The sequence below is a fragment of the Arachis hypogaea genome, chromosome 17 (genome assembly GCF_003086295.3).
Source record: "Arachis hypogaea cultivar Tifrunner chromosome 17, arahy.Tifrunner.gnm2.J5K5, whole genome shotgun sequence".
Classification (NCBI taxonomy): Eukaryota; Viridiplantae; Streptophyta; class Magnoliopsida; order Fabales; family Fabaceae; genus Arachis; species Arachis hypogaea.
In genome coordinates, this window is record NC_092052.1 from 126076423 (window position 1) to 126103546 (window position 27124).

The 27124-nt window shown below is 31.5% G+C and overlaps 1 protein-coding gene across 1 annotated transcript; it reads left to right on the forward strand.

The window, feature by feature from the left end:
• Positions 1-22960: 22960 nt before the first annotated feature.
• Positions 22961-26783, forward strand: LOC112766572 (two-component response regulator ARR17). The gene is made up of 5 exons (XM_025812467.3): positions 22961-23340; positions 23645-23826; positions 25112-25189; positions 25688-25755; positions 26383-26783. The coding sequence occupies exons 1-5, from the start codon at positions 23217-23219 to the stop codon at positions 26669-26671; spliced, it is 741 nt and encodes a 246-aa protein (XP_025668252.1). The 5' UTR covers positions 22961-23216; the 3' UTR covers positions 26672-26783.
• Positions 26784-27124: the final 341 nt, after the last annotated feature.

Sequence of the window (27124 nt, forward strand, 5' to 3'; positions counted from 1 at the left end):
TTCAATATGTTATGGTGTGGCTATGCTCTTTGTTGTATATATAATTTGTCCAACCATAGTTGAACTGAGTTAAGTCTCACTTTGATTTTTGAAATTGGCGATTTAGTCTTTGACTTCTTAATTGCTATAATTTGGTTTTACAGATTTAAAAAAGTATACCAAAATAGTCCCTCGTGTATTTTTGATCACCGAAACTCAATACTGTTAGTGACGTAGCTCAAACCTTACCACGCTGGATATATTAAAATGATGTCGTACATATTTTGTTGCTAAAGAAGGCATTAAACGATGTCGTTTGAGGGTTATGATAAGAAACTTGGTTATGACAAGATTGTTAAAACTCTCAAATGATGTCGTTCAATGTATTCTTTAGTGTCAAAACATGTACAACGTCGTTTTAATATGTCCAATGTGGTAAGGTTTGAGTCATGTCACTAATGGCGTTGAGTTCTGGAAACAAAAAAATTACACGAGAGATTATATTGGTGCACTATTTTTAATTTGAGGAACCAAATTGTAACAATTGAGAAGTTAAGGACTAAATCAGTGCAACTCTTGATCTTAGAGACTAAAGTGGGGATTAACTCGTAGTTGAACCTACTCTATTTTTGATAGATGAGAAATATTTTGGCAATTAAAAACACGTAATGTAAATTTTTGTAAAAAGCATTTTGATACTCAAATTAATATAGGTGAATATGCAGTTATTTATCTTTCATATACCTGAAAACATACTTTCAGTGGGATTTGAAAAATTCTTCTTATAAGTGATTTGCAGAATGAACTATTGATATTCCATATGGCCGCGATTACAAGGTGAGAAAGGAATTATCATGATGAGAAGAGTAAAACCACGTTTAGGTCCGCTCTATTTCACAAAAAAAAAAAAAAAACTCTCTTTTACGAATAGAAATCAGATAATTCAATTCATAACTATCACATCTCTGTAAAATAATTAATCCCCTCTGTCAACTTAAATTCACCATGATCAGTTAACGGCAAAATCCTAAGTTAATGGCAAAATCCTAAGTGGTGCGATAGATGATAACTATCGCTCAACTATTGGATTGGGACAAATAGCTCCCACACTAAAATGTTCAATTAAGACAAGATGGAAATTAAAATGTAGTTATTTTCATGTAAAGTTGATAATTGAGAATCGTTAGATGAAAATTTAGTCAAATATATCAAATCATCTAATGATTCTCAACTATCAAATTCACATAAAAACCCTGCATATGAGTTTTCACTTTGATACAAATAGCCCCACAAAAATGACGTCTTCTTCCATGTGATGACCACAATTTCCTCTTTTCTTCCTCATTCTCCTATTCATTTGACTTCGAAACTTAGAGAGAAGCACTACATAATTTCATCTTTGGCTCCAATTTGATATTCTCCGTTTTCTCATGGTTAAATTTTGTCTAGAACCCTTTCCTCGAAGATGCTGCCATGAATGCGGTAGCAAAAATTGGTGGTGCAATATTTTTTGACGACATAACAATACTGGGTTGGAGAGGGTGACAACAATTTTTTATAATAGAACTTGAAGCTAGAAAAGATGAACAGTTCTTCTGGCTTACGATTGTGGAAGCCACGATGGCAGTTGCAGGTGAGGCATTTGATGGATTTAGGATTGTTGAATTCTTCTAGCTACTCCCTCGTTTGCCATACTTGAAATGGAGAAATCCAAAGGTGAAGAAATTGTTTCTATTTTTCTGTTTCTACCAATAAAAAAGATGAGAAGGAAGAACAAGAAGAGATAACATCATTTTAGTGAGAGGCAAGGCTTATTTGTCCCACTGAACGTTTAAAATGAATGATTTGTCCCAATCCAATAGTTGAACGACACGTTATATCTAATGCATGATTTTACTATTAAGATATCACAGCAAAGTTGACAATGGAACATAGTAGTTTGATAAAATGATAGTTAGGGGTTGGATTGTTATTTGTTATCGTGAAGAAATTGGTCACGATTTTGCGAAATGGGCCGCATAGAAGTCCAGGTGAAATTTTATTTAGGGGTGGCAATATTACCTAAAACGCCAGGTACATGCTCTGTCTCCTACCCAGTCGGGACAGTTAATTACTCGAAGCGGTGTAGGGCAGATTTTTGACAAGGCGTGAGTCTTAGGCGGGGCGGGTATATATATATAATACATCTAATATATGTAAAAATAATAATAAAATTAGTAATAATATTATTTTATATTGTATTATTCTTAAGTTTTTAGTTAAATTTATGTTATGTATATAATTAAAGTTATATAAAATTTAAAATTTAATTTTATTTGTTGAATTTAAGAATTAATAAGAGCGGTTAAGAGGGTAAATACTTATAGAGACAGGTTCGAATAAATTTTTATTATCCATAAGTAAGGACAAAACGAATTCTATTTGGACTATTATAAGATATGGCAATGTCAAGTAGAATAAAAATTCGTGTCTATTCACTCTTTTACCACCCCTAATTTTACTCTAATGAGAATAATAAGTACATAAATAACCGATTTAAGACGTTAATAGAACTGTTTTATCCAAGTTATCTTTGATAACAATTGAGTTATAATAACCGATTCAAAATACAACACTTTTTTCCCCTTGCTATTTGCTCTAAAGTACTACTCGCACGTTACTTATATATATGTTAACACTTTGGAATACTGTTTATCCAAGATACTTAGTTTATTCCTACTCCAATACTTAGCTTAATCATTTTGAAGGTTAATCCAATTGTCCTAATCACTCTTCATTATTGTTAGCAGAATGAGTGTTTTAATTTTGAATTATTTGATGATTTTCTGTTGGGAGTCGCTATAGTGAATCATTCAATCCGTTGCTTTGATATGACAAATCAAACTTAATTCGTGGGTGTGTATTCCTTTAAGAGGGAAAAAATGGCACTTAATTTTGTAATTCGAAGATAAATAATTTTTTAATTAATTAAAAATAGAAAATGTCACTTATTTTTTTAAATAACAGATATCTAAGTTTTTTTAGGGAATTTATTTATTTTTATTAATTTTAAATGGAAAAACTTAAATATTTTATATTTAAAAAAAATATTTTTATATTTTTTAATTAATCAATAATTTATTTATTTTTGAATTAAGAGACTTATCTGCTTTTTTTTCTTTTAATTTCTAGTTCCCAAATTAAAAGAATATTTAGTTGGTCCATCTCCCTTGGAAATTTTCCTACACAAAAAAAAAAAAGACCAAATGAAGATCGATAGCCAAATTGAGGTGGACCCAGAAACAAGATTTAACAAAATCTATCACTTATGATGATTATTCTCATTTTCCTTTGTTAGTTATGGTCCCATAAGTTGTAGCTTAGTTCAAAATGAATACAAATAAATTGATGACTTGGGTCATTAATTAATTGATGATGGCACTATGATAGTATGATACGTACAACTGTTTTCTAACTCGGCATATTACTGATCCTATATTAACTAAACTAGTTACCACAACCACTATGCAAGAAGATGAAACCAGGAATTTTGGATTAGTATGGCATGCATTCTAAAACTAAAAAAAAAGTTTAATTTTAGGGTTTTAATAAACTTGCAATTAAATTTTAATATTATTTTTTAAATTAATCTTACATTATTTTTAATTTTATAATTAAATTTTTATTATTATAAAAAATATTGAAATTATAAAAAATTAAGTGAACTTAACTTACCCAAAAAATTAGTTTAAAAAGTAAAAATTATCTCATATTTATAAGAACTATCAAGCTTTTATTTTTAATTAATGTGAGACTTAATACACTCATCTTTTGCTCAAGACAGACAAAGACTTGAAACGTGAAATTTGAAGACAACTTTTAATATATCGTTAAGTATGGTGTGAGAGTGACTCAATAACAACTTTTAATTTTTGATATGATACTATATAAAAATTTAAGTGGACCTAACTTACTCTAAAAGCTAGCATAAGAAGTAAGAGTTGTTTCACACTTATAAGGACTATGAGACATTTAATGTTAAATGATGTTGGACTTAATAAGAGTTAATAAAATATTTTTCTACAAATTAAAAGTATTTACAATTAATAACCTAATTAAATATTTGATTACATATTTTTTTGAAGAAATATTTCATTATTTTTAATGTTTTTAACACAAAAATGACATAATTATAAAATAAAAAATATATGAAATCCAATTAAAAAGAAAAAAAAAATAGGAATATAATTGTAAATTTGATAAAACTACATAAAGCAACAGAATAATTAAACTAAACTAAAATATAACCGGAGAGTGAAAATATAAAACCAAGACCATTACTCCTCAAAATAATACTAAACAATGTTGCTCAGAATGTGTTCTGAGAATTATCTAAAAGATTTAATATTAATGGGCCTGGATGGAGCGATCGAAGTGTTTTTGAGAATCTTCTTGTTTACTCATGATGTTAAAATTTTGTACAAGAAATACAATTAAAGCACACTAAAGCAACTTTTGAAACTAAATTGAGGATTGCTATGACAGACATAATTTAATTGCAAAAATTGCTACAAGAGATGCATTTACCATCTGGTCCAGTACTCACAATATTTTGTGACAACCAAAGCACAGTACTGATGACCAAAAATCTAGCTTTTTACAGTCAGTCTAAGCACTTCGAAATAGATCTACATTTTGTGAAGAGTAGTGCAAAAATGAGCTCATGTAGTTCACATATCCTCGCAAGATCAGCTTGCCGATATACTGACAAAGCCACTTTCTCAAGCAACATTTCACAGTCTCAGGCCAAAACTTTGAGTAGGTAAAAACACACCAAGACTTCACATAAGTTCAAAGGAGGATGTTGGAGAAGTTGTACCAGGGAAGCATCACCCTTCAGGTTAAGGGAAGATGTTAGGAGTAACTAATAGATAATTATCTGTTAGAGGTTAAGACTAATTTTGTTATTTGAGTTGTAAATTAAATCAGTTAGGAATGTAGTGAGCTGGTATAGTTAGTTACAGCTCTCACTATGTATAAATAGTAAGTTGCAATTCAGTTTAGGGTTCAATAATGATGTATCACTCTCATTTTCTACAATTCTCACTCTAGAATTTTCTCTACAATTCTGGAACTCTTTCTATGGTTCTCACCAAACACTGATATCTTCTCTTATTCCATTCTGTTTCATCTTGATCTCTGATACCTTTCAATATTCTTCTCAACCAAGTGACCGTTTATATATATTTTTATTATGACTTAAACATGTATCAATTCTTTAGACAATGTTTGATTTCTATCTAAAAAAATAAAGACAACGATAGAAAGATATAAAAGTACATAGACATAAAGATATACAATTCTTTAATATGTTTAGTGAAGATACATATGATATAATAATCTAATTTAAAAATCAATTTTACTCGCAAAATAAAATTATTTTACCAGTACCATCACCACCATTATTGATTTTTACCACTATAATCACTACTGATTTATCAACCTCAATTCAAATATTATCAGTTAAAGTATTAAATAATTCAAATTAAAGGGAAAAAGCTAAAACAATTAAAAAAAGAAAGGTGAAAGGGGATATGAGGGTTAAGGCCGCAAAGGTAAAGATAGAGGTGATAAAGACAGAGTCGGTGTGGATATATAAAAAAAATCATAATGAAGGAGAGACAAAGACAAAGAAGGTGACACAACGGAGATAAATCGATGAAGATGAAAAAAGGTGCAAGCAAGGCAAATAATGATAGAGATGACGATGGTAATGGCGAAATGCGACATGAAGGAAGAGGATAAAAAGAGGACAATGGTAATGCGAAATAGGAGAGGAAGACCAAGGTAAAAGGTGATGCGAAGGAGGAAACACTACAAGGGAACCGATAATTTGTAGCGGTTTTTTGATGGATTTGTGACGGTTTTAAACTGCCGCAAAACAAAATACCGACGGTTCTAGAAACATTGCGGTTTAGGGGGTGTAGATTTTATTTTGTGGCAGTTTAAAACCAAGGATTAGCGTCAGTTGATTTAGCAGCAATTTAAAAAAAAATTAAAACCATCGCTATACTAGTTTTTAAAAAATAATACGACAGTTATAAACTAAGTCGCAATTCTGATAGGTGCTTTTTTTTTTAAAAAAAAAAAGCTGTGGTTTTTAGCCCGCCCACAATCTTCTACATGATATTTTAAAAAAACATAATTGATGGACTACAATATATTGTACAATTTTTTTTAGTATAACTTATTTTCTTTACGTCATAATTGATTAAATTTAAGATACGTGTATAAAAGAGGACTAAGTAGATAAAACAATAATTTTGTATAATTGAAAGAAAACTAATTGATAACACCAATAGAAGAAAATGATTTGGTTGTAATAAACAAGAAATAGAGAACATAATAGGACAAACACATCTTGCTTAAAATGAACATACTCTTGATCACAATGATGATTTTACAATAGGTGGTAGATTTGATATAAGGCATTCCTTGTATTGGGAGGCACCAAACTCGAACAAGACACCTGAGAAATAATGAAATGTCGGCAAAGGACTACTTTCACAAATATTTAGCCCAACTGATTTACTGAAGCAATCTATAACCTGCAAGCCAAAAAACATAAAACTTTGCTAGTAAAACAATTTGGGTTAAGGAACATGCAATACTAGCAAGTGAATTTCTGGCCCAAAAGGAGAAGGCTCAGGCCCTTACTATACTTCAAAGCTGAAGAAGAGAAAAATCCTCCCCCTTCTATTACCAATAACATCAGTTTTTCTCATCAGCGCATCAGGGCAATTTCTATATATAGATCCCTACTCTCCGAGAACCAAAATCACAATTCACAACCTTCCACACAAAAGTGATTAAATGTCAGCATGATAAAGACTTTCGATGCAATAAAAAATTTTAATCTACTTATATTCTATAGCAAGTTATAATAATATTTTCCATTACAAATATTAATTTCAATTATTAAAAGACAGAATATGCCTTGTTGAATAAATTCAATATTAGCATGACAACAAAGATGCATAACAATGAAGACATAGCTTTGGAACAACTTAAGACAAAGATGAACATAATACTAAAACCACTTTAAGACTTCCTCATGTTTCTTAATACTCCAATAATATGTTGAAACTATTGAGCATAAGCTCAAATTAAATAGCTACAGCCACAAAGGAGTTAAGTTTTTTGTCTTTGCCAAAATCATCAAAGCCCTTCAAAATCATTATATAAAACAAATTCAAGGCAAAATCTTAACTCAATCAATAATTTTAACCACTATAACTTCCACTAAATTATAAACCCAATAACATACACGGGAGAGGGGGAGAAAAATAAAATAAAATAAAATAAAAATACTTGTTTTTAGAATCTCTAACAATTTCTATTGATTCTCACAAAAGAGAAAAAAAATTAACAAATATTAATTGAAAACCATATGGAGAAATGGAAAATAAAGAAAATCTCTGTTTTAAGGGAATTTTAGCATCCTAGAATGCAACTTTTCTCTCTATACAATCAGTAACAATAAACCTCTAGCTCAAATATTCTTCTAATAATCAAAGAATTACTTTTTCTTATAACTCCACTGATGATTATCAAATATTATTGAAACTGAATCAATCAAAGACCCAATAAAGATAAACAAACCGTCAAACAATCATTAATTATTTGCATTTATTTACTCAAATTAAAAAACTCAATACAAAGCACATAATAAATCAAAATAGTAGTACCTTTAAATCATTTAACTCTAAACAACCATAATTAACCTGTTGGTTAGGAACACCCATTCCCATGGCTGCCTGCTTCATGGCAGCATGCTAATTCTGCTGATGCATAAGTGCCACATGCGCACCACCCATCTTGCTCAGAGCCATTTGGCGTTCATATTTCATACGCTACAAGTCCAATAGGAGAAAAGCCAGGCACATGTGCAGTACTAGGTAAGGGAAGAGTAGAGGCTGTTCCAGGAGGAGTGGGTTTGCTACCCCATGAACACTTTTAGAATTCGAACTCTACTTTTCATTATTTTTATTAGCCCCTTTAGTGGCCCAGTTACAGCGTATTTGTCTATTTCCAAGCCACTTACCTAAAGTGTCAGAAAAATATTAAAAGTTTCATAAACAATAGAAGGTGCTAATGTGTGGAATGAGCAAAAATAAAAAATAGTAGCTTACAAATCTAAGGACTCCTGGGCTAATTTTACATAGATCTGTACAAAGATGAACCCAGTGATCAAAACTCCATGATGTTTATCCCTTAATAAGGCAGTAGCAGAATTGATAAAATTTTCTACCAAGTCTGGAACTTTTTTGTTGATCCTTATAAAACATGATGCTGCCCCATAATAATGAGCGTATTTGTTTGGATTAATTCAGCACACAACAAATATCATACGAAGACAATATGTCATTTTTATAGTTTAATTTTAGTTGGATTGAAAAATTAGACTTCCAATTTCATATGCTAGAATACTATCCCATAACAGAACTAAATAACTACAGGATGGCTAGAAATCGAGTTGGAAAAAAAGAACAAAATAAAAATGCAAAAGAACCGTGCTTTATTCTTCTTCCACCCATAACAGATTGGACAACATGTTAAAGATAGTATCAGAAAGCAACATAAATAGAAACATAACAAGATCGTACCTCCCATTCAGAAATAGTAACTATCATTTATCAATAATGAAAAATTCATAGGACTTGAAGAACACAAACAACAGAATCTCAATTTATCAGCTATTTGAAAATATTAAAAGAAATCGATCAGCAAATTGCATTCCTCGCTCCTCCCCTCACCGGCTCAGCCATATTCATCTGCTTAGTAATTTAACAACTACATGTGCCTTTTCTTAAGTCAATGTCAAAAGATACAACATTAATCACAACGTATATATCTCAAGTAACATTGCTAAATGTTAGACTACTTACAAAATGAATTTGACCAATAGAAATTTGACTAGCAATTACAAATTTTATTTCATAACCAATCCACTTGCTGAATGAATTAGCTAACTAATCTAACTCCAAATCTACTCTTCGATATAATAAAATAGTGAAATTTGATTAATCTCTCACATTCAGTGCAAACCACCTAGAAGACAGATTTAGGAGCACAAAAACTGATTAGGGCTAGTATGGAACACAATCGATATTTTTGGACCAAGAATAGGAATTGAAACAGAAGAGTGATTGAATCAGGATAAATTCGAACAAAAGGCAGAAGATAAAAGGATGAAATTAGAGCAAAATTAATAGAACAACAAGCAAACAAATTAAATTGGGACAAAGGGATGAAATTAGAACAACAGGGCAAGGGGAAGAACGAACTAGTGAGAGGGGAGAGGGTGATCGAGTAGCACACAACAGGACAAGGGGGAAGGACAACGACGACAACGACGACGACACCAGGATGGATGGGCAGCTACGTGACTTCACGACAACATGGATGTGCACGGAGGAGGGAAGAACAATGGTTTTGTGCCCTTCCAGTTTCCTTTCGCATGCAGAGTTACACGGCGGAGGAGCAGATCAGTGATGTGGAAGGACGTAGCAGCTGTAACTAATGTAGGAGAGCTACATGGCAGTAAGGATTCGAGAGGGTGATTCGCGCCTTTGCTCCCTTTGGGTTCGCACGAAAACGAGAAGACTAGCTCTCGAATGTTGAAGGCGAGGTTTTTTGATGCAGCTTAACAAAATGCTATTGGTGACGGTTAGTATTCAATCGTTGCTATCTTGATCTATTTGTAACGGAGCTCAAAAACATTAGTGGAACCGCTGGTATCCTGCCAATTTGCAGCAGTTCAAGAAATGGCCGGCAATTTTTTGCCGCAATTTTCCGTGTGTGTTGTAGTGAAAAGAGAGACAGACAAAGATGTGAGAAGAGGAAGAAAAAGAGAAGAGAGCACAATGACAGTAATAAAAAAAAGTTAAAAAATTAGAATTAAAGATAACATTAACATTTTAAAAATAAGGTTTAATTACTCTGTGGGTCCCTATAATTTTACCGAATTTTCAATTAAGTCCTTACACTTTTTTCTTTTCAATTGAGTCCCTATACATTATTTTTTTTTCAATTAAGTCACTGCCGTGAGAATAACGTTTAAGATAACAGAATATTCTGTTTAAAAAATGAATATTCTCCTATTTGGTTAGGTATCCTAATTGGGCATATCTCTATTTTTCAAAATACCCAAAAAACCATTGGCATTTTGGCACAAAGGAAAAAATCCTACCCAGCCCCTAATTTTCTCTCTGAAAATCGTGTAAAGTGTGTTTCTCCTTCGTCGGTCCGTCGTCTTCGTCCATAGCTGTCGATTCGTCTACTTCATCCAAAGCTTCCATAGGTCTCTAAAGATCTGCACTGATTGATCCTTCGAAGCCCTGTCCGCCACTCGTCGCGCCTCGCCTCGCCTTGCTGCTTGTACACTCGATCTGCGTTGTTTCATATGAATTAGTTTTGCTGATTAGGGTTATGAGATTGGAATAGATTGAGTTTCTACATTTTCTATCAATTTGTTTCAGGATCTAAAGTATTGTTAATTTTGTAGGAGCTACAAAAGCACAGAAGCCCTAAAATAATTCTGGCATTGGTTGGTAATAAAGCTGACCTTCATGAGAAGTGAGAGGTGGCTGTTCAGGTATTGCAATACTCTTCAATATATTTCTATTTTTCATTAAAGACTCGAGTCTCTTGTTTTCTCATAGAGTATACTTCATTGTTTCTGTGAAGGATGTCATTGACTATGCAGAGAAGAACAAAATGTTCTTTATAGAGACATCTGCAAAGATAGCAGACAACACAAATCAACTCTTTGAGGTACTTTGATATTTTTTCCCTTTCAATTTATTAATTTTCAAATTAATCATGACTTTTTTTCATAAGGATAGGAATGGATGAACAATAGTGTAAATGTTCTAATTATTAGGATGTCCATGATTGCATGTAACATTCAGTAAGTTGTTGATTGTTTAGAATATGTATTATTGTTGTTTTATTTAAAGAGATTTAACTATTTAAGTACAGACGGGTTTAACATGGTTATGATCTATGAAAGGCACCCTATTATCGTTTGGTCTATTTAGTTGACTCTATTAAGTGGGATAAGATTTTTTTGTTGTTGTAGTAGTAGCAGTAATAACCATTTGGATGTAACTGGATTTTAGAATTTCCTACAATTTGAGAATTTGCATGTAAAATATGTATAGTTACAATTTTATTTGGATGTAAATCCTAATTGAATATAAGGTGCAAAAAATAAAAGGATAATGCTTCAACACTGTTCATGTGAGAATAAGCTTAGTCTGTTTAGCAGTAAATTGTACACAGCAGGCCACCATGCTCTTGCAGCCTAAAGGTAGCTGTGCCAAAATTATATATGTGTGTAATTTTTACTGTCAATTTTTGTAAATAATTTTAGTTATTACTCTATCAATGGTTCTTGTTGCCATATGCTATATGAAAGTTCTTTAATTATGTTGATATGATCATAGATGATTGCATAGATTTGTTTTTATATGCAATAAATTGCTCTTGCATACATTTCTTTTTTTTTTAATTATTATGGTTACAATAATGGACCTCACAAAGGTGATCCGGCTTCGACTTCCTTTGTTTCGAAAGCAGGCTATCATGCTTTGATTAAAACTTTTGGTAGAAAGGACTATCTTGTTAGGACACCTAATTAACTCATGTCTACTCTTTCAGAATTTTTCTCGGCTCGGAAACCGGCCGTTATCAATGTTATTGTTGATCCCTATGCTGGTTCAGAGAGTGGGAGGCTACAACACAAGAACTGATTTGTAGATTATCTGTATTACACTTAAACTATGTTTTCTATAGTTTTCGTTTTTAAATTTCAAATTTCAATAACACAAATTACATAGTCTTGTGGTTTTTTATGGTGTACCATGATATGATAAAGACACAAACTATATTCCATGAATCCACATAAATGTAAAATGTTACATGATCATATAATGAATACTTAAATGATGGAACTGAATTTGATATATACTTATTAGTTATTACTACTATTTCTGTTTCATTTTATTCATTCTTTTTTTTTTTAATGTATGTTCTTAAGATAAAGTATTTTGAAAGAAAAAAAAAGGTATTTTTGGTACAATTTGTATATAAATAACTAAATAAGCAAAAGAATGATAGTGACAAAATAAAAGGGATTATAGGAATATTTTTTATGTCGTAGAATCATTGAATATGGATTATAGGAATATCTTTTATTAAATATTTATAGTTTCATCGAATTTTCAATTAGGTTCCTATACTTTTTTTCTTTTCAATTGGGTCCCTAAGAATATACAAGTAATTTCACAATTCACTAATATTTTTTTGACGTTTAATGTTAACAGGAATTTAATTGAAAAAAAATTAATGTATAGAGACCTAATTAAAAAAAAAAGTACAGAGACCTAATTGAAAATTTGGTGAAACTATAAAGATCTGCAGAATAATTAAACCTAAAAATAATTAAAGATTGAAGTATAAAAATTTATGCCTAATAAATTATATCTTAATATTTTAATACCTTTTAAAAAATATGAAATACAAATATTTTGTGTCTATTTATTTATATCATCGTCACGTTCAATAACTAAACGGTGGATAAAGGCATAAAACAAATTAAAGTAACAAACAATGCCTTGTTGATACTTGTTCCATCGCCATCCATTATTAACAGTGTAAAATACCACAGGAAAATATACTTGTGCTAGCTTGATGGGAAAAACAACTACAATAAAGTGGAGAAACTGCGGCTCACTTTCCTACTACTACAAAACACAGCGCAAGTTGACGCCCTTATCACAAACACACACACCCCCAAATTCCAAAGATTTATTTGGCTTCTTATTTTTGGCCCTTTATTCAGCCAATGAACGAACTCCATGCCAAGTTTGAGTTCTTGATCCATGATAACTACGTACTTCCTTCGTTTTATTGAGCACCACGCTATTTTTACTACTTTGACTAGAGCATATAATAATTATACTACGTAATATTATCGATATAAAATATTTGTTTAAATTTAAAATATATATTAAAAATAAATTAAATAATATATATTTATTTATAAATATATAATCATTAATTTTTATTATATACATAATTTTTTGCATAGCTAATTAAATACTATCCAAATTTTAGTTGTAATTGGGATCCGGGATAAGAGTTTTAGGGTTTTATTTTTAATTTGTTCAAGTGTTCAACACTTCAACTAGAGCTTGATATAGCTAGCTAGGGTCAATGTCTCAATGATGAATAGAACTCCTCTTGGATCATAAAGTTGACCCGATAAAACAATATTATATATATAATTTGGCAAGCGAATCAATTTTTTTAAGGCAACAATTAGCGAATAAGATAGAGATTGAGTAAATGTTAAAATTTATATTATTATTGAAGACATAAAGAAAATGGTCCTTAGTTTTGTTTCTCTTTTTCTCAACGCTTAGATCAATGCAATCGTTATAAAAAAATATTTGATAACAAAAATTAAAAATAATCAAAATTTATCTTATTTAATATTTATTAATTATTATAATAATTAATAAATATTAAATAAAATAAATTTTATCCTTTTTTATCTCCTTAATATTAAAAAAAATTGAGATGAAATCACAACTAAATGTTTTGTACATTGCGTCTAGAATCTAGATATGTTTGTTTTTCGTTTTTGTTTAGGCATCTAGTCGAGTGTTTTTCTGCGTCCTTCATTATTTATTTACTATTTATTTTGACTTTTCGTTGCCATTTTATTTCATTCTATACTTTTATGTGGCGTGCGTTGCCAAAGAATAGAGTACAGTGGTCCTTTAATTTTAGATAGATATATATTCCCGTAAAAATATTTTTTCACAAAAATAGTATTATAAATCGTTAAATATATTATTAATTATGTGAATATTTTTTTTAATTTTATCAATGCAACTGATTAGGAAAATATATATATATATATATATATATATTTGAGACGAAATCACAATTTAGTTAGATTTAAGTGTTGAATTTTTTTCTACCAAAAATAGGAAATTCGAACCCGTAACCTCTTAATTAAGTATGGGAAGACTATGCTATTTGAGCTATAACTCATTGGCAATTTAAGGGTTGAATTAGCCGGACTATTATGTTACAATTTTATATTATAGAATTAAGAGTTTGTGTTAACAAATATGTTAAAAGTTTTTTTTAAAATATTAAAAATAAATTTGAATTAGAAATATAAATCAAATATAAAATTTATGAATTGAATATATTAAAAATTAAAATATTTTTGTTTTATTTTTTTAATGAACTTTTAATACACTCTTTAGTTAAACTCTAAAAATAAAAATGAAAACATGAAAGGTGAAAAAAAAAAAGACTAAAAGCAGTAAAATGATTGTGAATGATAGTGATGTGATCTGACGGTTCATATGTCACCACGTCAGAACCCTGTTCCCAATGTCAGACGATGATTAAGTCTACAGATAAAAGAAAATAACACGTGGCAGACAACAATTGGGTCCCCCACTCAAGTGAAAAAAAAAAGGAATAAAGAAAAAGAAGAAGAAAAAAATTGGACTTTGAACAAAATTACTGAGCCCTTTAATGGAAAAACCTTCTTCTTTGGACACCCTCGATGAGAACAGATTCCAAATATGAAGAGATCTACTTATATATCACAAGAGAGGAATGGGTTTTGTGGACCCTACAAAAGGATTATATTTGCTTGGACCCACCTAAGATTTCGTATATTTGCATTGTGGGACCCCAACTTTTGGTCCCAACTCACTGCTTTTATTTCATTTCTTGTCCCCTTTACTATTTATTATCATCTCAACGTTAATGGTATTATTTTTTGAACTCATGGAATGTGTATTGTGTGAACATTCTTGTATAAATGGTGGTCCCCCAATTAATTTTCATTTCTCTATGCTTGGTAGATCTTCAATTCTTCTCAAAATTCTTATAATCTTCTTGTTGGATTTGGTGATTTGACTTGTTTACCCAAAGTGAACTATTATTGTAAGAGTGCAGAGAGATTTACGGATAATTTAAAAAATAAAAAATAAAAAATCAATAATTTTAATTTGTATTTGTCAATATTTTTAGTTAGTAATTTAAAATTTTTAGTCTAAAATCTATCATCATTTTTTTTGCTAATACTTTTAAATATTATTAATTAATTGTTGACTAAAATTATTAACTTGTGCTCATGTAGCATTATTTTTTTAATGTGAAAATTTTATATAGTATAATCATGTATGGTTTTATGCCAATAATTAAAAAAAAAAAACTAAGTTCTAAATATAATATGTGAGAAATTGTTGCGAGAAAAATTAAAAATTGCTTTTTATTTAAAATATAATCTTCATACATTGTCACTGTAAAAAAAAGTTTGTATATATAACTAATTATGCCTTGTAATATCAGGAAAAAGAAAATAATTCAAATTTATTGTTATAAAAAATCTAAATAATAAATTTAATTAAATAATCGTATAAAATTTTAGTCAAGATATGAAAAATAAACTATTTATACTTAAAGAAGAGATTTTTTTTCCTTTAAAAATTAAATTTTAATAGTTTTATTATAATTTTAAATATAAAAATTTTAAATGTTTAAATTAACTCATTTACTCATCAAAGTACGTCTTCAATCACCATATATAGTTAACAAAAGATATAAAAATTTCGCATGATAAAATTCACTCTTACCTGTTGGGTTTTTCTCTCCTTTGTGAGGCCCAAGCCCAACATTTTGAGGGTGTCTCTTGCACCCATTGTGCCACAACCCTAGTTCAGATTTTTGGGGTCATTGAGAGTGAGTGAGAGTAGCCACCAAGTGAGAGAGAAGGGGAAAAACAAAATTCCCGTTTTTGCCCAAAGCAGTAAATTTCAAATATCAGTTTCTCAGTTGTTCACCGTTGGATCGGCTTGAAATTTAAACTGCATGTTCTTATCATCTTGTTCTTCATTCTGATCGGTGGAGATTTTAATTGGAGGTCTACAGAGGGAGAAATTGGCTTCGACAGCAGCTCTGTTTTTTGGGTATATTTCATCTTCTTGCTTTTCATTTGTGAGCTTTGGTGCTTTGATGTTTTGGCTGGTTATATGCACATTTTTGTGCTTTGTTTGAGACTCTCTTGTACCTCATTTGATTATAGTGGAGCTATTTCATTGGTCTGGACGACTCGTGGTTTTTACCTCTCACCTTGAGGGGGTTTTCCACGTTAAAATCTCGGTGTGTTCTTATTATTGCTTTACTTGCTATATTTGCTTGTTATAGTTGCTGCCATATTATGTTGTGAGTGCTTCCATATTGTTTTTGTGTTGGACATTTGTGTCGTTTCCGCTGCTAGGCTCTTTCATACTGGCATCAGAGCTTGTTGGTATTTTTCTGGGCTTGTGAGTTTGTGAACAATGGAAGCTAATACTAATACTAGTAGGATGATCACTCTTAATGGTCCTAATTATGATTTGTGGAAGTCAAAAATGGAAGATTTGCTTTATGTCAAGAATTTTCATCAACCAGTTTTTGGTACAGAGAAGCCTAATGATAAATCTGATGATGATTGGACTTTGTTGCATAGACAAGTCTGTGGATATATTAGGCAGTGGGTTGACGATAATGTGTTGAACCATATTATTGGAGAGACACATGCTCGGACTCTTTGGATTAAACTTGAACAGTTGTATGCTCGAAAAACTGGGAATAACAAGATGTTTTTGATCAAGCAGTTGTTGGCTTTGAAGTATACAGATGGGACATCAATGACAGATCACTTGAATAATTTCCAAGGAATTATGAATCAGTTATCTTCCATGGGTATCAAGTTTGATGAAGAGGTTCAAGGATTGTTACTTCTTGGCTCCTTACCAGACTCGTGGGAAATTCTCAGAATGTCATTGTCCAATTCTGCTCCTGATGGTGTAATCTCTATGGATCTTGCCAAGAGCAGTGTTTTGAATGAAGAGATGAGAAGAAAGTCACAAGGTACATCGACTACACATTCAGATGTTCTTGTTTCTGAGTCTAGGGGGAGAAGCAAAAGTCGAGGTCCTAAAGGTAGAGATCAAAGTAGAAGCAAGTCTCGAGGAAAGTATAAGAATATTGAGTGTCATCATTGTGGTCAAAAGGGACATGTGAAGAAATTTTGTTGGCAGCTAAAGAAGGAGAAAGCCAAGGCAAGTAAAGATAAGAGCACAAATAAAGATGATGGTAGCAAGGAAGACAAGGTTAATGTAACTCATGATGATTTTCTTGTTGTTGAGGAGTTTGAATCTGTTAACCTTGTTGATAATAGCACTAGTTGGGTGATTGATAGCGGTGCTTCTATTCATGTTACATCTAGGAGGGATTTGTTTACGTCCTATACTCCTGGTGATTTTGGTGATGTAAAAATGGCTCATCAAGGTGTTGCAAAATATGCCGGTGTTGGACAGGTTTGCTTGGAAACCTCCAACGGTACCAAGTTGACTTTGAAGCGTGTGAAGCATGTTCCAGATATTCGGTTGAACTTACTTTCTGTTGGTAAGTTGTGTGATGAAGACTTGGATAGCTCATTCTCTCGTGATAGTTGGAAGCTCACCAAGGGTTCCATGGTTGTTGCTAGAGGTACTCGACACTCTACTCTTTATTTAACTCAAGCAAAGATTGTGAAAGATGTTGTTAATACTGCTGAGTTTGTTGATGAAACTGATTTATGGCATAAGAGATTATGTCATATGAGTGAGAAGGGCATGAATATGTTATCCAAGAGGAATCTTTTATCTGGTTGTAAGGTTGCTTTGCAAAAGTGCAACCATTGCTTTGCTGGGAAACAGAACAGGGTTTCTTTCAAGAGCCACCCACCTTCAAGGAAGTCAGAAATACTTGACTTGGTGCATTCTGATGTATGTGGGCCGATGAAGACAAGAACACTTGGAGGGTCTATCTATTTTGTAACCTTTATTGATGATCATTCTAGGAAATTATGGGTTTACACTTTGAAGACCAAAGATCAAGTTTTGAATGTGTTCAAGCAATTTCAATCTTCTGTTGAAAGAGAAACTGGGAAGAAGTTGAAATGCATTCGTACTGACAATGGTGGTGAGTACTCAGGTCCATTTGATGCTTATTGTAAAGAGCATGGTATAAGACATCAGAAGACTCCTCCGAAGACTCCTCAGTTGAATGGCTTGGCTGAAAGGATGAACAGAACATTGGTTGAAAGAGTTAGGTGCTTATTGTCACAGTCTGGATTGGCAAAATCCTTTTGGGGTGAAGCTTTGAGCACTGTTGTTCATGTCTTGAACCGAACACCATGTGTTCCCTTGCAATTTGAAGTGCCAGAGAAGGTATGGTCAGGTAAAGATGTTTTTTATGATCATTTAAGAGTCTTTGGATGTAAAGCTTTTGTTCATATTCCTAAAGATGAGAGATCTAAGCTTGATGTAAAGACTAGGCAATGTATTTTTATTGGCTATGGCATGGATGAGTTTGGTTACAGGTTTTATGATCCTGTTAACAAGAAGGTGATTCGGAGTAGAGATGTTGTCTTTGTTGAAGACCAAACATTGAAGGATGTTGATAATGCGGAAAAGCCAATGGTTCAGCCTAGTGATGATTTTTCTGACTTGGATATTACTCCCTCTATGCCTATGGTAGAAGATGGTAGAGTTGAAGCTCAAAATAATGAGCATGATACAAGTGCAGGTGAAGATGGAACAGTTGATCCAATACTTGATGAAGTTGGTGATGATGATCAAGATGAAGAACCAGCTTTAGAAATTCCTGCAAATGCACTTAGAAGGTCTACAAGAGAGAGAAAGCCTTCGTCAAGGTATTCTCCACATGAGTTTGTTTTGTTGACTGATGGGGGAGAACCTGAATGCTTTGGAGAGGCTGTTGAAGATGAAAGCAAAGCTCAATGGCTTGAAGCTATGCAAGAAGAAATGAAGTCCTTGCTTGAGAATGATACCTATGAGTTGGTGAAGCTACCGAAGGGTATGCGAGTTTTGAAGAACAAATGGGTATTCAGAATCAAGAATGAAGAACACAATTCTAAGCCTCGGTATAAGGCTAGATTGGTTGTTAGAGGCTTTAGCCAGAGAAAAGGTGTTGATTATGAGGAGATTTTTTCTCCTGTTGTGAGGATGTCATCCATTCGTGCTGTGCTTGGATTAGCAGCGTCTCTTGATTTGGAGATTGAGCAAATGGATGTGAAGACAGCTTTTCTTCATGGTGATTTAGACAAGGAGATCTACATGGAGCAACCGGAGGGCTTTGTTGTTAAAGGAAAGGAAGATTTTGTGTGCAAGCTTAAGAAGAGTCTTTATGGGTTGAAGCAAGCTCCAAGACAGTGGTACAAGAAGTTTGAATCTGTTATGGGGAAGCATGGTTACCGTAAGACAACTTTAGATCATTGTGTATTTGTGCAAAAATTTTCTGATGATGATTTTATCATTCTTTTGCTTTATGTGGATGATATTTTGATTGTGGGCAAGAATGCTTTGAGGATTAATGAGTTGAAGAAACAGTTGAGTAAGTTCTTTGCTATGAAGGACTTGGGTCCTGCCAAACAAATTTTGGGCATGACTATTACTCGTTATAGAGATTCCAAGAAGCTTTATTTGTCACAGGAGAAGTACATAAAGAAGGTGCTTCAAAGGTTTGGCATGAATGATGCCAAATGTGTTGCTAGTTCTTTTGCTCCTCATTTTAAGTTGAGTACCAAGCAGTGTCCAACCACTGATGAGGAGAAACAAGCAATGGATGAAATTCCTTATGCCTCAGCTGTTGGAAGCTTGATGTATGCTATGGTGTGTACTAGACCAGACATTGCTCATGCAGTTGGTACTGTGAGTCGTTTTCTCTCTAATCCAGGTAAAGAACATTGGAATGCTGTTAAATGGATTATGAGATATCTCAAAGGTACAACTAACTTGAGTTTGAGTTTTGGTGGTGAGAAACCTTTGCTAGTTGGCTTTACTGATGCAGACATGGCAGGAGATATTGATTCTCGAAAGTCTACTTCAGGTTATTTGGTCAAGTTTGCAGGGGGAGCTATTTCATGGCAGTCAAGGCTACAAAAGTGTGTTGCACTTTCTACCACAGAGGCAGAGTTTATTGCAGCAACTGAAGCATGTAAAGAGTTGTTGTGGATGAAGAAGTTTCTTGCAGCACTTGGTTTCAAGCAAGATCGTTATGTGTTGTTGTGTGATAGCCAAAGTGCTATTCATCTTGCTAAGAATTCTACTTTTCATCCAAGATCTAAACACATTGATGTTAGGTATCACTGGATACGGGATGTGTTAGATTCAAAGTTGTTGGAACTTGAGAAAGTTCACACTGATGACAATGGTGCTGATATGATGACAAAAGCATTGTCAAGAGAAAAGTTTGAAACATGTTGTTTGATCGCCGGAATGGCGAGAGCCTCCACCTAGTCGAGAAGGGGGAGATTTGTTGGGTTTTTCTCTCCTTTGTGAGGCCCAAGCCCAACATTTTGAGGGTGTCTCTTGCACCCATTGTGCCACAACCCTAGTTCAGATTTTTGGGGTCATTGAGAGTGAGTGAGAGTAGCCACCAAGTGAGAGAGAAGGGGAAAAACAAAATTCCCGTTTTTGCCCAAAGCAGTAAATTTCAAATATCAGTTTCTCAGTTGTTCACCGTTGGATCGGCTTGAAATTTAAACTGCATGTTTTTATCATCTTGTTTTTCATTCTGGTCGGTGGAGATGTTGATTGGAGATTTTCAGTGAGAGAAATTGGCTTCGCAAGAGAGAAATTAGGTTTCCCGTTTTTACACAGAGCAGCAATTTTGGAACGGCAGTTTCTCATTCTTTCACCGTTGGATCGACGTGAAATTTGAACTGTAGATTCTTCACATATTGTTCTTCATTCTGGACGGTGGAGATTTTAATTGGAGGTCTACAGAGGGAGAAATTGGCTTCGACAGCAGCTCTATTTTTTGGGTATATTTCATCTTCTTGCTTTTCATTTGTGAGCTTTGGTGCTTTGATGTTTTGGCTGGTTATATGCACATTTTTGTGCTTTGTTTGAGACTCTCTTGTACCTCATTTGATTATAGTGGAGCTATTTCATTGGTCTGGACGACTCGTGGTTTTTACCTCTCACCTTGAGGGGGTTTTCCACGTTAAAATCTCGGTGTGTTCTTATTATTGCTTTACTTGCTATATTTGCTTGTTATAGTTGCTGCCATATTATGTTGTGAGTGCTTCCATATTGTTTTTGTGTTGGACATTTGTGTCGTTTCCGCTGCTAGGCTCTTTCATTACCTACTAACGGAAGTTGGCATAGATGGATGAGGGTCTGTGTCTCTTAACCATCTCTCCCGAGAGATTAGTCATTGGGCTTCCGACCTAATGGATACCCTGGTGCAAACCAAAAAAAATCACTCTTACCTAAAATTTGTACTCTTAATTTCTTACTCGTACTATTGTAGTTGAAATTGAAAATTGATTGCAAGGAAATTTTTGGATGAGTCATGAAGGACGATGTCAACATTGCGTCCAATTTCAGGTAAGCACACATCTCTTTTTGTGATATTCGGTGAGATTTCATAAAGATTTTGTTATTGTTGTTTGCGTAATTTTGGGTGCAAAGTAGCTACCCATATTAATTAGATTAGGTTATCATTCTAACAAGGAAAAAAAAATTAACAAAAGAAAAACTATGAAATGTCACAATTAGAAAAAAAAAATTACTGCAAGTTGATTGGCATGAGCATATGAAAAACTTAAATGCTAAAAATATATAATTTAATTTTGATGCATTATCAGTGTAAAGTAGTTTTATACGTACATCCAATTACGTAACGTCACATCAGTAAAAATAACCATCTTCTACGTTAACCGCGTGAATAGTTATCCAAAAAACCGGATATGATTCCACTTTCCACCACTATGTAAAACATTTTACACTGTTAATACATCAAAATTAAATTCCAAAACATAATATAAAATAAAACCAAAATGATATATACTTATACTTGCAAGTGGTTTAGAATTACTTAAAATATATAACAACAAAAAACATAGTGAAAACTTTTCATTACATGTATTGATTTAATTTATATTCCATCCATGCATCTAAAATTATATTGCCCTATATTTCATAAAGAAAAAGTGATGAAAAAGAAAATGGTCCTAATATAATGAACAAGGTGTCACATCCTACATTTCTTTAGAGAAATTCTAGCTAATTAAGCTAAGGTAGGCTGAGGTAATTTTGAGTAAAGTCTTTTTAATTATCTCACCAAATGCTTGCATTTAGATTTAATGCACTGTTAATTTTCACATACATTGGCAAATTACTAGTAAAGGGAATTAAAATATTAAATAGTAAAAGGAATGCATGCCTAGTGGTCAAGGAAGGGTATTGATTAATAAAATAGGTTATGAAAGTGAAGAAAATAAACCCCACTAAATCACTGCCAAGTTGAAAAGATTAATAGCAGTTTAATTAGTTAGAAAAAAGTTAAGGAGGTTGCTTTAATTTTTCAAAGTCATGTGCTTGTGCACAATTAGTAAAACTTGATCATATCCACACCCAAAATCAACAATCTTTGCATCATCATCATAATCATAATCATCATGACCGAATGGGAACAAAGATCTTGGGATCTTATTTTTACTTTAAAGAAAATAAATCCTCAGCACTTAATTCCTGTTAAAAGATTGGAAACTAAACTACCATATATATCTCTTTATTTAATTTTTTCTTGCCTAAAAAAATATTATATTTAAACCTTTTCTTCGTTGATACTTTGTTAGAAAAGATTACTTTGGACCCGTTTTATTATTGCTAAAATTTGGTGCAATTTTTAGTTTTTTTTTTCTCATATTATATTATATTATTTTTTAATTGTGATTTAATTTGGTTGGAATGAATGAGATCCAAATCAAGAGAGAGAAAGAATCTAAGGAGAAGATCTTAGCATTGAATCGCACATAAAAACAACACTCTCACTATTCCAACACAGTACGATTCTTCGCTCTCATTTCATTCTCTCTCATGCATCAATATTATTATTATTTTTGTTATTATTATATAATAAAAGGAAAAAGAGGCTCACGGGATAATTACATTCCACCTCTCATTTCATTTTTCCCATTCTCATTCTCATTCATCACGTTTCTCTCTCTTTCTCTGAATTACTCATATATAGATACATAGATAGATATTGCAAGAGACAACATACAACATTATACATAGATAGATCAACAAGAAGAAGAGATGGAGCTTGTTGATACTACAAAGATTCAACAACAACAACAACATTTTCATGTCTTGGCAGTTGATGATAGTGTCATTGATAGAAAACTCTTGGAGAGGCTCCTTAGAGATTCTTCATGCAAAGGTACTCTTTATTTATGGGAAATGTTTGGTAACCAAAGAAAATTAGTCAAAAACAATCATAACTTGCCTTATTTAACATTTATGAATTATTGCGACAATTAATGAATGCTAAATAAGACAAGTTTTGGCTATATTTTTTATCTCCCTAGCATTACCCTTTATTTATTTTATGTTCTTAATTAACTCCTTGGCTTTTAATTTGGATGTTGATGATATGGTGCCATTTCAATTTTGAGGAAAACTTTTTTATGATTTATTCAATTTGTGTTGTCATCAATTAATGTACGGTATATATATATATGCAGTTACATGTGTGGACTCTGGTGACAAAGCTTTGAAATATCTTGGGCTTGTTGACGATGATGATGAACATCAAAATAATAATAACAATAATAATAATAATAGTTCTTCTTCATCAACCTCTTCAGAATCTTCTTCATTTTCTAATTCTTCTCCTTCTCCTTCTCCTCAACCATTACAACAAGAGGTTTATTCTTCTTCCTTAATTATTACCTTCTCATTATAGCTCATACATGTTAGAATTTAATTTTATGATATACTTATTATAGTGGTCTCTAATTTGTTGAAGTTTAAATTTCATTTCATGCCCGCTTTTTTATGTGTTTAATTAGTTTCCGTACATATGATTTATCGTTCATAGATATGATATGATACCCAATTTATTGTCGTTTCCAAAACAATTAATTTAACAAGCTAGTTAGGAAACACCTGCAATTGTATCTATTTATTATTTAACTTCCTCGTGAAAGTTTGTTTCGAAGTTCTGATTTCTGACAATGTGTCAAGAAGGGACTTGAAACTTGTTACGATATTGAGTCACGAGGAGTAGGATACATAATTTGAGATAGAGTTCTTGTGGAACCGCATAAAAATAATAAAGATTAAAAAAAATAGTTCATTAAGGAAATCTTATCATAATTATTTACCTACCATTAGGAATTAGGATATTGGGTGAAAACGGAATGAAAGTATTTTCAGGGTAAAAATTGAGTATAATTTGTATACACCGACAATATAAAATATTTTACACAGTTGTATAATTATAATTATTTTTTAGATGACTATTCACGTGTTTAATATAAAATATAATTATTTTTATTTTATATGATTGGATATACATGTAAAACAATTTTATACTAGTAGTACATTAAAATTAAATTTGTAAAAATTTATGTATGCCTTTTTGCATTAAAGTCATTCATAAAATTTTTCTCCTCAACCAATTAAACCTACTTTATTTCTATGCAATTTCTTAGTTTTTTTTTTCATTGTCACGTCAACTTCAATTCTATTCATTTAATTAGGCCAGGATGCATAATATGCATAAAAAATGCTTTATGATTAGAATTCATATTCACATATACTCATCAATTCATTCTCCCCTTATATATATTTGTATACCTTAATTATTAGTTATATATTCATATATAAGAGATTAAAGTTATATATATTAGCTATGGTGCATTTATATAATTGCGGTGTTCTAGCTTGAATAATCTTCATCATGAACCTTCAATAATCTTAATCAGCACCCATATTTGAACATTGATTTGATCTCAGATCAGAAAGTACCAACACAATAATTTAAAGTGAGAACCTTTTCATTGGACATTGTAAAAATACATGTACTCCTCTTAGTTGTTTTTTTATCTCTTTAATTATCCTAATTAAACAGTATATAATGACCTTAATTGTGTACTTAATTAACTTAATTATGCTGAAGCTTGAACATACGTTTTGTTGGAATGCAGGGAATGAAAGTGAATTTGATCATGACGGATTATTGCATGCCTGGGATGAGTGGCTATGATTTACTTAAACGAGTCAAGGTCAAACACACAATCCTTATTATATCCGACATCTTCCCGAAATTCTCTCTGTCTTTTTTTTTTAAATAAAATAAAATAAAATAATATATTTTCTTGCTTGATGAATTACACTGACACTGAGAAGTGGTTTTTTTATTTTTTATTTTTTTAAAAAAAAAGCTAAACATTCCCCTACTCATGAATCAACAGTTAAGGATGTATCATATTCTTTTCTCGTCATAAATTTGCAGAGTACATAAATAATTTTGTTTTTTGTTTTTTTTTTTTTACATCATCATAAGTCATAACTTTATTTTTCTATTTTTAACAAGTAATAGTGTAAGACTGCAATTCTCAGTTAAAAAGAGAAAAAAAAAAAAGAAAAAGGAAAAGTAAAAAGTTCCAGATTTCAAGATCTAAGTTGGCTTTTGCTTTTTTTTTTTTTTCTTTGTTGTTTATTTATTTTATTCCTTTCTTTCTCGATCTGTTGACATTACATTGCATTGCTTACTGCTGCAGGGATCTTCTTGGAAAGATGTTCCAGTTGTGATTATGTCATCAGAAAATGTACCTTCCAGAATCACCATGTAAGTTTTTCTTTTCTTTTCTTTTCTTTTCTTTTCTTTTATGTTATATATATAAATCGGGGAAAATTTAGGTACAGTCCACTTCACGTGAAGTTTATAGTTGAGAGCCGTTAGATGAAAATTTAGTCAAATCAGTCAAATCATCTAACGACTCTCACCTATCAACTTTACGTGAAGTCGACTGCACTTGAGTTTTTACCATATAATTTTTTTTAAATTTCCTTTTCTTTCCCTTCTTTTATTTTCTTTTTTTTTTTGGTGACTTTCTTTTATTTTCTTTTAACTAAAATAAAGTTACGTCAAAGAGAAATAAATTGTAAGAAAACATACAAATGGCAATAGTTTTGAGTTTTAGTTTTTGAAGCAAGTTTTTGAATTTTTAGTGTGGTTTGTTATAAAAAAAATTAAATAATTAATATTTAATTTAAAAAATTTTAAATATTTAAATTTTTTTATAAAAAATAAGTTCAACAAAAATTTGGCACCAAGTGATAGATACCAAAAAATTGGCCTTCTAACATTGGCCAATTTTTAATTTCTTTTTTCTTAGCTTGTGAGAGTAGTATTTAAAACTAATTATAATAGCTATTTAATTGAAAATTTTATATTGTTGATATTATTATGTAGGTGCTTGGAAGGAGGGGCAGAAGAGTTTCTATTGAAACCTCTTCAGTCAGAAGATTTAAAGAAGCTTCAACCCTATTTTCTGAAACCACTTGATAATAATTCAAGTGAAGAAGGAGAATCTGCTAATAGTTCTATAGATTCAGACAATGAAAATAATCTCATCAGCAATAATAATAATAATAATAATAATAATAATAATAATAATAGTATTAGCAAAAGGAAGGCTATGTCTCCTGATGAGCCTCCAGAAAGATCAAGACCCAAAATGAAAGGGTTGGAAGTGGTGTAAACAAAATGAAAAGAAAAAACAAAATAGAGTGGTTTGATTATTTATGCATGCTCTATAGTTTATGCTTATGACTATGATCTTAATTAATTAATTATCTTTTTTTTTTCCTTAACTCGTGAGCTTAATTAATGAAATCCCAGGCCAGTATTGCAATTACAACCATTCAAATGCATGTATAATTATTTACCTTTTAAGTTATTATGAGATGTTGGATGATGACATTGTGAATTGATTAATTAGATCAATTGTATCTAAATATGTTAGCTATATTAAATATTTAAAGTGTTAGTATTATAAAACGAAAATGATAGTATTAATGAGAAATGATTTTGACAAATAAAAGGAAACACTTTGAAAAATTTAATTTGGCAAGCTTAAATTCAACTATATTTTATCTTCCACCTCTTTAAATTCAATCCCACAACAACGTTATTAACAGTATTTCTGTGTCTT

What these genes read in the sequence shown, in the direction of transcription:
- LOC112766572 (XM_025812467.3), top strand. Translation starts at nt 23,217, where the DNA reads ATGGAGCTTGTTGATACTACAAAGATTCAACAACAACAACAACATTTT. An exon ending in CTCAACCATTACAACAAGAG is followed by an intron (nt 23,827 to 25,111) that starts GTTTATTCTTCT and finishes GTTGGAATGCAG; the next exon opens with GGAATGAAAGTGAATTTGAT. An exon ending in ATTTACTTAAACGAGTCAAG is followed by an intron (nt 25,190 to 25,687) that starts GTCAAACACACA and finishes TTACTGCTGCAG; the next exon opens with GGATCTTCTTGGAAAGATGT.